Source organism: Chanodichthys erythropterus, chromosome 3 (assembly GCF_024489055.1).
Source record: "Chanodichthys erythropterus isolate Z2021 chromosome 3, ASM2448905v1, whole genome shotgun sequence".
Taxonomy (NCBI): Eukaryota; Metazoa; Chordata; class Actinopteri; order Cypriniformes; family Xenocyprididae; genus Chanodichthys; species Chanodichthys erythropterus.
In genome coordinates, this window is record NC_090223.1 from 27794972 (window position 1) to 27807985 (window position 13014).

A 13014-nucleotide genomic window follows, 5' to 3' on the forward strand; every position below is an offset into this window, starting at 1 on the left:
ATATGAAAAATTCTGGTGAATGTAAAAAAAAAAAAAACCCTCCAAAACGTTGAAAGAAAAACAGTTTACGTGACGTAAAGCACATAAGTAAAACTGGAGCATGTGTGGGCTAGTATGCAATGCATGCAGGAGATATACGGTGCAATGTACAGAGAATGTTCCTGTCTTTCCAAGCACAACCAGATTGAGAGAGGGAGCGCGCACGCACGAGAGAGCGGAGGACCGGCCCCTTCTCTAGCTACTCTGAGACCACGTGGTTTCTTCTTTGCAAACAAAAAAAATTAGTAAATTCGACTCGGTTTTAGAGGCGGTGCCATCGCCAAGCGGTAGGATCTGTGTGACAGTGCAGGGTACAGCTTTAGGTTGAGGGGCAGCGAGAGGAAAGAATTTCTCCCGATCCCGCTATATACTCGTACCACTATTCCATCGTAACAAACATCAGCTTAATTCAAAGTGTTATCATTTCTACACCGTGCTGGGAATTCGCGAAGCTTGCTACAGTGAAGAATATTTACCACTCGCCTGCAGGACTTAATCAGACTACAACGTTACTGTTAGTCGAACTTTCCCCATTTTATTTTGGATTGTCTTGCAGTTTGTTTTTTTTTTTTTTTTTTTTTTTTTTTTTGTCCTTCACGTTTTTAATTCCAACCGGCTGACATTTACATGATTTCCTAATCTGCGGGTATCTTAGTCCTTTTTCAAAATTAGGAGCGTTTTTGCGGAAAGTTTTATTTTCATTTCTATTTTTGGGGGGGAGCGTTACAGTGTTTCACGATGAACAAGCTATACATTGGAAATCTCAATGAAAACGTGACCGCAGAAGACTTGGTTAAAACCTTTGAAGATTACAAGATTCCATACTCTGGACAGTTTCTCATGAAAACTGGCTATGCGTTTGTTGATTGCCCGGACGACCAATGGGCAATGAAAGCGATTGAAACATTTTCTGGTGAGTAAATTGATTTTAATGGGCCTTTCACCGGTTTGCTTCTTCGCCGGTTTTCTTTAATGACTTACTCCCTGGCTGTTTATAATTCAAACTGTACTGTTTTACTAAAGATTTCGGGGTTGTTGTGAAAGTGAATCAATGCTTACACTTTTTGCCATGTAAGTCAAGGCAATGTAAGGCTCTGTAGTGCAAATGTGCCTGAGATAGTGAACTTTTTAAGTGCAGACACTGAAAGCATTCATGCACACTTACTTACTTTGCTCTGACAGGTTTAAAACGTGCATTGTATTCTACTTTGCTAAATATCTGTACATTTGGTGTCATTGTGGTTTTAAGCTGTAGGACGTAGCTCTCCTAAACTCAGTCTTTAGGTTTAGTCCAACCTACCCGGCACAGCTATAGAATCAGGTCTCACCCCTCCCCCTTTTGGCTAATAGGCCAGTGGAGCTAAAATGAAACATGTTTCGTGAAACCCCTATTGAGTTAACAGGCACAATACCGAGGGATACCTTCATGTCTTTATTATATCCGACCATATAGCATTCTTATATGCTTACTTCAACAATGCATCTGTCCTACTGACCACAAAATATGTCTCTCCTCGCTTCTCCACATATGTAGCATGTGACGTGTGCTCTATATAGCACGAAGGTCGCCATGCCGATAAGGATCCAGTTAAAACTATCAACCACATGAAGTCACGGTCAAGATTAATTCATCTTCAGCTGTTCTTTTCATCGCTATATACCTCAACAACAAATAATGCACTACACGTATGGATTCTGTCATATAGCTGACTTAAATAGTTTATAGCCCTGAGCAGTGAACCTTGAAAGCGTCCTAAGAATGTTGCCAATCAACCAGTGCCAACTAAAAATTATTACTTTTTAGTAACACGTAGGCCTAACCTTTGCAACCCCCACCTCGAAAGCTCGTTTAGACCACTCGTAAAGCAAGTTATACAGTAAAAAATACCGTTTCTCTTTACACAGTAAAGTATAACAAAGCATTAAAGGCACGCATTTAATCTGTTAACGCAATGTAAGTTTTAAAGTTGACTTTGATTATGAGGGCCATTTGAGTGGCATCAATTGTTAGTGGGGCTTAAAAAAATAGAAAAAAAAAATAATTTGTTTCCTTTTTCCAGGTAAAGTGGAACTTCACGGCAAACGCATTGAGGTCGAACATTCTGTCCCTAAAAAGCAGAGGTATTTGCTTTCTCATAATTCAACAAATGTTTGCTGTGAAATCTTAATGTATATATGTCGTGGCGGTGGTACAAATATGTGTACTATGCCACAAGGATCTCGCTGTGTGCTTAAATTGTGGATCTGTTTGGTTGAAACAGTTACTTTTTAACAGTCTAGCTCTTCATACACGAATATTCTTTGTTTTTCTTCACGTGATGGATGTTATAGTGCTTGGATGTTCAAGTGGCATATGCTCTCAGCATTACACCACGTGCTGTTACATTCACAGTCACCACAGCGCTATATAGCACGTCTCCTACGTTAGCCATATACGTGTGTGTTTGTCAAACATGTAACAACGCTGGTCTCCGTGTCATTTCATTCACTTGTTCCCTGTTGATTAGGCCTTGGCCTACTGCAAGGCCTATGCCTCGGTGCTTGCTTGATTCGTTTAAACAGTCCATGCTACACAGATTTAGTTTGCTAGCCCGCTGTGGTTTAAAAGCTGCTATTACTTTAGAACACCATCGTTGTTGTTGCATTTGTACGGGTATTTAAAGGGTAGACTTTGTAGGGAACGCGCTTCAGGTCAGCGCAGGAGAAACAAAGCGTAGCCTATATAATATAGTGTTGCACAAACTGTGCAGTTTTAAATAAGTGTTGCTTAAATGATAATTTATCCGCATTTCTGCGAAGGTTACGAGTATCTGAGTATAACTTTTGTTGTTTGAAATTAAAATTATCTTCAGAAATATATTTATTTGTGCTCTGGGAGTTTGCATGGCGCGCAGAAGACTGTTTATGTGGAACAAAAAGGGTCTCCCCCTTCGTCCCCACCCAACTTAACTCTCCTTCTTACCTCTTTACACCCTAAACGAATTTTTCTGAAACGCCCGAGCTTCACCTGTGGTGTATAATTCGCTGGTGTAATGTTTTAAAATATTGCATCATGTGAAGACGGTAATTTGTGCTAAATAACATTATTAAATCATTAGCAATTAATATGTTTAATTCGTTTTATCATATAGGCTATGTTTGAATAGGGTACAGTTTATACATTTACGTCGCTTTCTCAACAGTTGAACCAGCTCTTTGTTCGTGTTCCCCTGGTTTACGCACTTTAGCAATATAAGTTACATCTGTTGACAGTTGTGAGAACATGCTTTGCCAAAGTGACAGAAGTCCTGATATTACACTATATGTATAATATAGCTGTTTTTGATTTTTGTATATGTGTGATGCACATGCATAACGTGTCTGCAAACGTATATGCTGATAAAGCGGGCGTCTTAAAATTATTTTGTGAAACGGATAAATGTTTTAAAAAGACCTTAATGGCATACGTTGTGATTATTGCTGAGGCCAACGTTACACTGATAGTATGACACGTGGTCGCCATTAGTGTGAAGAGTAACCAACGTCAGCAATTGAGAAAATGGCGTACAATGTAGCCCTCTGTCGAAGGCTCCATTTGAAAGCACTGGGGCATTGATAGGAATGGGTGGGAATACATATTTGCGTATTCATTTGATAGCGCCATGTAAAACAGTTTACTAATCCGTGAGCTGACCCTCAATATAATTGCAAGGTGATATATATTTTTTAAGTTAAAACTCGTTTTGCTCGTAAACTCGCAAATTTTGCCATTTACGTTTGTACTTAAGGGACTTTTTTTCTCCCTGTGTGCGTATGATAATTTTAGAATTCGTATAGTGTGTTCTAGTGAGACGCTGTGTGGTTCTTTTGATTTGAAAATTCCAAGTAACCAGAACACATGCACACACACAAACAACCAGAGTTGTGGAAAATGAATTAGAAATGTTAATTAGAGTGGAACTGTTAGTGCATTGCAGTCGCCATTTTGATAAAGGTCTTTGTGGGGCTGGCCTCTGAGGTGCGGGACTTTAAAAAGCAACGCACACCCCCAGGTCAGCATATATGTCGCGTTTGCATTGACCCTTTGTTATGTTGTATGCTTAGTTGCTGGTGAAATTGTTACTACGAACAAATCCTTTTTTTCTCTTTTTTTTTTTTTTTTTTTTTTTTTTTTGATTACACGTTTTTGTTTACACATTGCACACATTTTCAACTGCTATAAGTTTCATTTGTTGGTTTGGAGAAGTGTGAATACAGGATGAGTAACAACATTTGGGGAGGGGTGCAGGGTCAGAGCAGCTCCTTTCCTATTGTGCACACCCCTTGTGTTTGGCAACATGGGGTCAGTCTTATGTAAGTGGTCATATGTAAAATCAGAAATGTATTTTAGTGAAGACATCTTATTGTTGAAAATAAGCAAATTATTCTTGTCAAAACACCAAAGCCACCAATAGCTGGTATTAAGTGCATTTTTTATCTTCTTGTTTAAAGTAAGATGCATGTAAGGTAGTTGTTGGTAAAACTGAAGTTAAATATGTGTGCAAAGAATACAGTGAAGACCATAGAGGGTGTAGTGAGTAAGCTATAATGTTTTGTGCATAGAGCTGTGTGGGCGGCTCCACGTCTCACGCCTTGAATTTCTCCCTGCTTTATGTAATGTTGCATTGGTGTGACGGGGCCATTTGCAATGGCTTGATGGGCCACTTTTGAAGTTCTTAGGCAGGAGAGATTCAGAGACAAGGGGAAGAGCCACACCTTTATGACAATACCGGGTGTTATAAGTGTAACAATTGCCCTTCCCCCTTCTTCCAAATGCAACTCTGTCTGCACGTTCCCTTCCCCTTGTAAGCACATACATATCAAGATCTAGAAAGCACCATGGGTTTTGCTGCATTTAAAAAAAAATCTCATAGTAACAGAACAAGGACGTATATTGACAAATTTTGGCAATGCCAAATTCTGTGTGTACTAAACAATGCAGCTGGACCAGTATGGTGCAATTTCATAAATCGTTGGCCTAGAACTGCAAAGGAAATGTGTATTGTAAATGTACTAATAAAACTTAAAGGGTTAGTTCATAAAAAAAATGAAAATTCTGTCATTAAACGACTCACCGTCATATCGCTTCAAACCCGTAAGACCTTCGTTCATCTTCAGAACACAAGATATTTGATGACATTCAAGAGTTTTTTTTTTCTTCCATAGAAAGCAACGAAATTACCACATTCAAGGTCTAGAAAAGTATTAAAGACATTGTTAAAATAGTCAGCGTGACTACAGTGGTTCAACCTTAATGTTATAAAGCGACAAAAATAATTTTTTTATTCCCTGTCAGTCTCGTATACGTGGTTGAAGCAGTGAACGCAGTGCAGAGCTTTCGTGTTTACGTCAGAACGGCGACTCATTATTGGCCGGTTCCTGTGTCAGCATCACAAGCATGCATAGTGCTGCTCACGTGAACAGATTCGGCCAATAATGAGCCGCCATTCGGACGTAAACACGGAAGCTCTACATTGCGTCAGCTGCGTAGAAGACTGACAGGGAAGAGAAAAAATTGTTGAATAAAGTCAATGTTTTTATTTTGTTTTTGCACCTTGAATGTGGTAATTTCGTTGCTTTCTATGAGAGAGAAAAAACCTCTTGGAGTTCATCAAAAATATCTTAATTTGTGTTCTGAAGATGAACGAAGCTCTTGCGTGTTTGGAACAACATGAGGGTGAGTAATTAATGACAGAAATTAAATTTTTGGGTGAACAAACCCTTTAATAATTGTGAAAAAGTGAATAATTATTTCTGAAACAATGTAGCCGCTCATTTGTTTTTATGTGTATTCGTGAGTAGTAGTAGTAGTAGTAGTAGTAGTAGTAGTAGTAAAATTGTTATTAACTTTCTTCAGGTTTATTGCTAAATAGTGATGGGAAAGACCTGTTGATGTGTGCATAAATGTGTAGCATTGGTAGGTTCTTCCTTTTGTCTGATGATATTCTGTATTATAACCGTTCAGTAAAACTCTGCTGATTTTTCTTTCAAGTGCCTAATTTTGGAGTAAGCTAGAGAACCACATTTACCATGGCCCATGTTAGCTGTCACACCTACTTGAATTAAATTAGAACAAAATATCTTTAAAAAGAACAAAAAATGGATTGTCTGCTATCTTTCACTTAGGGAGTGCTGTGAATAGCCTGTTTTATGTGAATGTGTTTATTTTAAGTAATGCTCCCAGTATCTAACAAATGCTTTGGTTAATTTAACTGGAGGAAAAAAACTACAGGCTTACAGCAGGGTATCTTCTCCTTGAAATAATAGCAGTTTTGTAAAAGCAAGGATTTGTGCATTTTAAAGAAGCTACGTCTCAGCAGACCTTTGCAAAGTGGATTCAGCGAGAAAGGGAAAAAAAAAAAAGAAAGCTTCGGATTTAAATTGAATCACAGCGTTTCGCCGGGTAAATAAACGAGCGTGTTGCGATTGCATGCTCAGGCAGTCTGAAGCCACACTTGCCTGCTCTGTCCTCTCTCTCCCTCACTCGTTTTCTGGCTGGGTCCCTCCCTCCTTTTCTCTCTGTCCTTTTCTCTCTGTCTCCGCTTGTGATCGTAGTACTACAGAAGGCAGGGGGAGGGGTTTTTACGGAGAAGGAGGTGCGACCAATCAGGGGCCAGGAACACCTGTGTGCAGTTTCTCAGAAGCCGTTGACGGTGCTGCACGCGAGGCAACCTCGTTCTCATTCTTACTCACTCTCTCTGTCCCCCAGCAGTGTGCTTGCTAGCGTGCCGTATTTCCCTTTTCTTCTCCTGGCTTGCACTAATGCCCTGTCTGTTTCTTTCTTTTGCTCTCTCCCTCCCTTTGTCCCTCTGTAGTGCATATGCTGTCTGTCTTTCTGCTGCAAGACATGCATTTTTGATTGATTCCCACATTTGTAGGTTTGCAGAACATGCATGCAGGCAAGCAGTCGTGTCAGTTTGGTCATATGACATCCTATTCGTAGGGCTTGCCTGAGCAGGAAGAGGGAGGAGAGTAGGAAAGAAGAGAGGAGATAAGAAGAGAGGAGGAGAAGAGGGGGTGGGGATTGAAGAGGGAATGCACAGCAGCACTTCCTTGTGGGCTTCCCTTTTTCTGCCGTTACAGAGAGCGATTCTCTCAAAACGGCTGTTGTTTTGAACAGAGAAAAGGGGATGGAGAATGAAGGACAAAGGGAAAAAAATGTTCATGGCACGTATACATGCTAAAAATGTGAAGGTTAAGTGTGCGTTGTGCCTTTAAGAGCACCCCTCCCATTTTAACCCCTTACCAATGTGTCCTCTTCTCTCCCCCTTTCCCTGTTTTGAACCATCTGTGCTGTGTTATTTGAAAAGGATCGAAGTCCCTTTACCTCAGCTTTGGACGATTCATTCAGTAGCACAAGCATGCCCAAGGGGTTTTTTGGTCAAAAAATAGATAAATTTGTGTAAAGGGGTTAAAATAGGCAATAATAATGAGTGTTTGTATGGAGAGATTTCTCCCAATTAGCATTTTTGATGTGTATAGACTAGAGCCTGTGTTGAGGAAGGATGTAGAAAGTTGGTAAGAGCTGGTTCTCATTCACTCCAAGGTCAAGGAACTAGTAATGAAGCATAAGAACTAGGGCTGGACGATTAATCGAAAAGTAATCGAAACTGAAATTCAGAGCCTCTAACCGACGTAATTTTCCCATGTCGCTTATTTCGTTTTTGTTTTGTTTTTTTTATCCTGTTAATACTTCCTTCTTAAAAACATTCTACCGCGTGTGTAGCCACGTGACTCCGCCCTGTCCAGTCAGTGGCATGGAAGCAACAGGAGGTGAATGCAAAGTCAACACGCACAGAGCGGTGAGCCTTGCGTCTTCACTAAACGTTGTCAGTTGTATGTGTTTTACAGTTTGGACATTCAAGCGATTAGTGGATGTGTATTATTATTTCGAGCTACCGTGCTCACGCAGCTGCATTGTGGAGATTGCATGCACAGAGAGGAACACAGAAACTAGTTGTCAGCTCTGTCATGTGATTTATCACTAACTTAGAAACGCAAAACTTATAGCATATATTTTTCTACTTTTGAAGTAACTATTTACAACCCACAGCTTCACAATTAATAGAGAGATGGTGTGACTAATTCACACACGCAATCACTCTCATTATGTACTGGTACTGTGCTAATATATCTGTATCTGATTTACAACGAGCAGAAATCTGTAAGAAATATGAACCATAGATAAAATAACTGCTGATAGTGAGCTGTTATGTCAGAGCACTCTTTCAATAGGAAAAAATATACCACCTTTTAATAGTCAGGCATATTTACAGTACAAACCTTTTAAGTGAACTATAAGGGCAAAAAAAAAAACAAAAAAACCCAGAAACAAAATAATCGTTCATTAATCATAATCGAGGTAAAATGTTCAGTTAATCAAGGTTTTGATTTTAGGTCATAATCATCCAGCCCTAATAAGAACATTTTCTCCCTCACTGTCCATTTGACAACATTTGTGACTAGGGCTTCAGAAACCCTCTCTTAGAGATGAATATATTAACAGCAGAGTCTTGCTGTCACAAGGCAGCGTGAACAGGTGGATGGGACTTGGCTTGAAATTCAAATCATTAGTTGGCGCCATTTTGCATCATGGCTGCCCAAGTTGCTGTGGGATGGGTTTCAGGGTCTTGCCTGATTCATAATATTTTATTTATTTTATTTTATTATTTTTTTTACAGCATATTTAAAATGTAAAATGTTGACTTAATTTTGGAACAGAATTTAAGCATTTACATATTTATTTAAATGGTAAACATTGAATACATTTGACTTCAGTAGGAGCAAATAAAAAAATAAAACTGTTGATGTTTCTCCAAAAACTGTGCTATTTGTGCTTCTTTGATAGGCTTGATGTTCTGGATAAGAAATAGGCCTACTTGAGAAAAACAATTTTTTTTTATTTTTTTTTGGTTTGTCTTGTTTTGAATGTTCAGTTAGCATTGTCGGTAATTCTACAGAAAGGTGCAATGTGGCATTAAAGAGCAGTCTACATATAGATGTGGGTCTGTATTTTTGTTTTTTAGTGCATGTGTAGGTAGGAGAGATGTGAGACTATGGGTGTTTCCCAAGGGGAAAAAACTTCATGGTGGTTTACCCCTCTGAAGTATGGGCCCCCTGTTTGACCCTGCCCCCTCCCCCACCCCCCTACCAAATGACTCTTTATTTCTCTGTTGAACTGGCTGTTCTGAAGGCGTCGCCATCATAAACACTGGTGAAGGGGGGTGCCCCTTCAACCTAAAATTCTTTACATTTTTCTTCCTCCCCCCTCCCAAAATGGACCAATGAACGTGTATTGAGTGCTTGGGGTCATAGTACACATGATGTTGACAGAATGTTGACACAAGCAACTTGAACTGATTAATATTCATTCAAGTTCTCATTGCATATTTAAATATTTGCTCTGCTTGTTTAAGAGAAAAATAAATGAAGTCTGTTCCAAATTGGTTTTGTTGCACTGTAAATAATGAAGCTATTTTGCACATTGTTCTTCTGCAGGATGTGTGTTAAAATGCCGTTGGCTTAAATTCCTGAGCTATTTGTGCTCCTGATCCTGCTTGGGTGAAACAAACTCATGCACAACAAGCACAGCAATTAAGATAATGATGATTATTCTACATATTATTATATTTAGGTTATATTTTTTAACCTCTCTATATATTTGAATGAGTTTAAAAAAAAAAAAAAAAAAAAGTGGCTAGCTAGTTGTTGGTTTTTCTACTCAGCTTGTATGTTTTAATTTTTTTATTTTTATAATGTTTTCATCTCTCTTTGAAATGCCATCCCTGACTTATTCATTTGCTTTTTTGCTATTATATTAAGATACAGATCACCCTAAACAGTCCTGAGTATTTTTTCTCCTGTTACTGAAACATGGTCATACATTTATAGTAGCATTTCTGTGGAATTGCATTATAATAGACATAAACTGGTCACCATCATAGGATGGGGACAACTTGGCTTGTGGCTTCTAATGATTTCTTGTGATGTGATCTTCCAGCACTAGAATAAAAAAAAAGTTTATATCATGTATGCTCCCATTAATAGCTTTACTGACCAAGCAAATAATTGTTCCTTGCACCTATAATTATAAACTTAGTTAATGTCCTATTAGGTTCCATTTGTTTTTGTACATTGCAGTGTAACGGCAACAGAAAATTATTTAAAAGCTCTTTCTCTGTTTCATTAATAATTCAAAATGAGAAAAATCCCGGAAAATTTAAAAATGAGGATATGAGTCAAGTCCTACAGAATCACATTACTTCTGTATTAATCATCACAAGAACGTTACCACATATTAGAACAGGGAAAATGTAGCTTATTTTCTCTTTAGTGATCTTCCCTCTGTCTTTGTATGCATAAATAATGCATGCGTTTACATAATGTATGTTATAGAGAGTGTGCCAGTAAAACTATATTAATTTGATGCTGACCTGCCATTGCTAGTTGTTCACACTTAATAAACAGAACATTCTGTAAACTGAATTCTACTCCTGAAGTCAGTGTGAAATGAAAATTCACCATCTATTTTGAAAATGCATGTTATTAATATTATTGCGAATGATTCATCCATGTTTCATTTTTAAAAATGAAGAAAATAATTACCTCGTGATTTTTAATTCAAATATCATAACTGGATTTTGTGGTGAAATGACAGACTTCTCTCTGGTGACTTACAGTTAAACCAAAATGTATTCAGACACCTTGAACATTTCATTCATTAATACAGTTTATTCACTATAGTTTAAAAAAATGGTACTAAAATATGACAAGATCTCAGAGTTAAACTGTGTCAGAGAAAATTAATCTTAATTATGTCAGATAACACTTAACCAAAAATTACTCAGACACTTTGACCTGACCATGTTTAGATTATCAATTTTACTGATAGTCCACTGTATGAAGAATATAATATGTCACAGTTTACTTTATTTTGTTATCCTCACTTACATAAATGAACTATAGTGTCCTGCACCCACTAGTAAAATATATATATATATCTAGTGTCTGAATCATTTTTGGTTTGACTGTAACTTCTCTAATCATTTGGTACGCTTGAACTTCGTACTTCAATGCCCACGTCTCAAAATCCAATCAACATCAATGGATAGATGGATAGAACCTAGTTCCCATTCTACATTTTTTTTTGTCTTTTGCGATTTAAACCTTTACACTTGTGTGTACATTACTTTTTACATTGCAACTTTAAAGTCTGTTCACATTGAAATGAAATTAGCCCAATATATTAGTCCATGTTCAATCTATGTTCCTCCATTAGCTGAAGGATGATTACTGTCTGTGAAATAAAAAGTTATTAGTGAGGTTAATATGCTTTTTTGTAGTTAAGTGCTATTACCATTATTAGAGCAGTCAATTTTTAATCTAAATGAACAGAAGTTTGTAGTTGTGTAATTTTGTTCATTTTACTGTTCACCTTAAAGAATTCACCATAGGTGTGGAAGCATGAAAGTGGCAGAGAATCTATGGCTTGTTCACCCTTTTCCCCTTCGTGAGGCCAGTCAACACTGTTCTTCCCTTTTTTTTTTTTTTTGCTATTTTCTCTCTATATCCCTCTTCCTCCCCCTCCCTCTTTTCCTCCACATTGCAATTCCCTCCTTAGTCCAAATCACTTAAAATGGAGCCTCTAGATCACATGGCCTCATAACAGGCATGTGCTGGTATGGTCATGCTATCCCCCCTTTACACGCATGCATTTTAAAAGCATAGAGAGGGGGAGGGGCTGCCAATACCCCCCTTAGACCTACATGGAGTCATACCTTCCCCTTAAAACAGAAACATGCAGGATAGAGCGGATCCTCGTCAGGACGAGAAGAGCCGTGTGTGTGTGTGCATATGTGACTATTTGTTTTGTTTTTTTTAGATAAGTTGGCTGATGGTGCTCTCATTTGGACATTGATGTGATGGAAATCAGAGCAACAGTTCAGTGGACTTTATGAAAATTGATAACTCGATGCAGTCAAACTGATAATTTCAGTGCAATCAAGCTGTCCATTCAGATATAACTTAATTCACAGTGTTGTGAAATAGTTGACCAGAAATGGATTTCAGATTTAAAGAAAGTCTCTTTCAAAAAATGGTGTTGGCTTTTTGTTTTGTGGTGATTTGATGGTATGCCATGCTATTTTCTCTATACAGATTTAAAAAAAAAAAAAAAAAAAAAAAAAATTATATATATATATATATATATAATTTTTTTTTTTTTTCTAGATTATCTAATATATATATATATATATATATTTATTTATTTATGTAGTAGTATAGTGTTTAGGAAAAAATTGTTTAGGGGAAAAAATTGTGGTCACATGTTGAATTTGTTACTTTGTGTAGCTTATTGTTTTCTTATGACAACTTTGTTTTGATTTCCCCACAGTATCATCTGTGTTTACTCATGAGGCCCCTGTTCTGTGGACTACTGAGCATTTTTTTTTTTACTTATTTTAACCCTTTGGAGTAGAAAATTACCCCCCCCCCCCCCAACCAAATCTTAAACAAATGTCAATTTGTAATCATTAATGATTGTAAGTAACTGGAATAAGGGATATAGGAAAGTAGTGAAGACAGGGGTAAGAAGATGTCAGTTGCTTCCATGCACAGAGGTTCAGTTTCAGAGTTGGGTGAATTAAAAAAAAAAAAGTAAATAAAAAGTCAGAGTCTGACGTCATGCTTTGCAAAGAAGAGGGTCCTTCATTTTTAACAAAGGAAGAAACTGGCTTTGAAGTAAAGAATTTATGATTTCAAGACACATTTGCTGGATTTTCTTTGAAAAAAAATTGTGTGTTTCATAGTTGTGAGTTGTATGGAAAAAAAACAAACCAATTTATTATACATTATTATTTATTAGACAAATTGTTTTTATTTAGAGTTAAATCCCTGTTTCGATTCTTTGTATTTAGAATGGAATTCGTTTTTTTTGTTTGTTTTTTTTTTACTTTGTCT

The 13014-nt window shown here is 37.4% G+C and overlaps 1 protein-coding gene across 3 annotated transcripts in view; it reads left to right on the forward strand.

The window, feature by feature from the left end:
* Positions 1-777: 777 nt before the first annotated feature.
* The window catches only part of igf2bp1 (insulin-like growth factor 2 mRNA binding protein 1), a 38217-nt gene continuing 25980 nt past the window's right edge, over positions 778-13014 (forward strand). For all 3 annotated transcript variants that reach the window (XM_067372630.1, XM_067372638.1, XM_067372643.1), the window contains exons 1-2: positions 778-952; positions 2100-2160. In XM_067372630.1, coding sequence (XP_067228731.1) covers positions 778-952; positions 2100-2160 — 236 coding nt within the window. The remainder of the gene's footprint in view (positions 953-2099; positions 2161-13014) is intronic.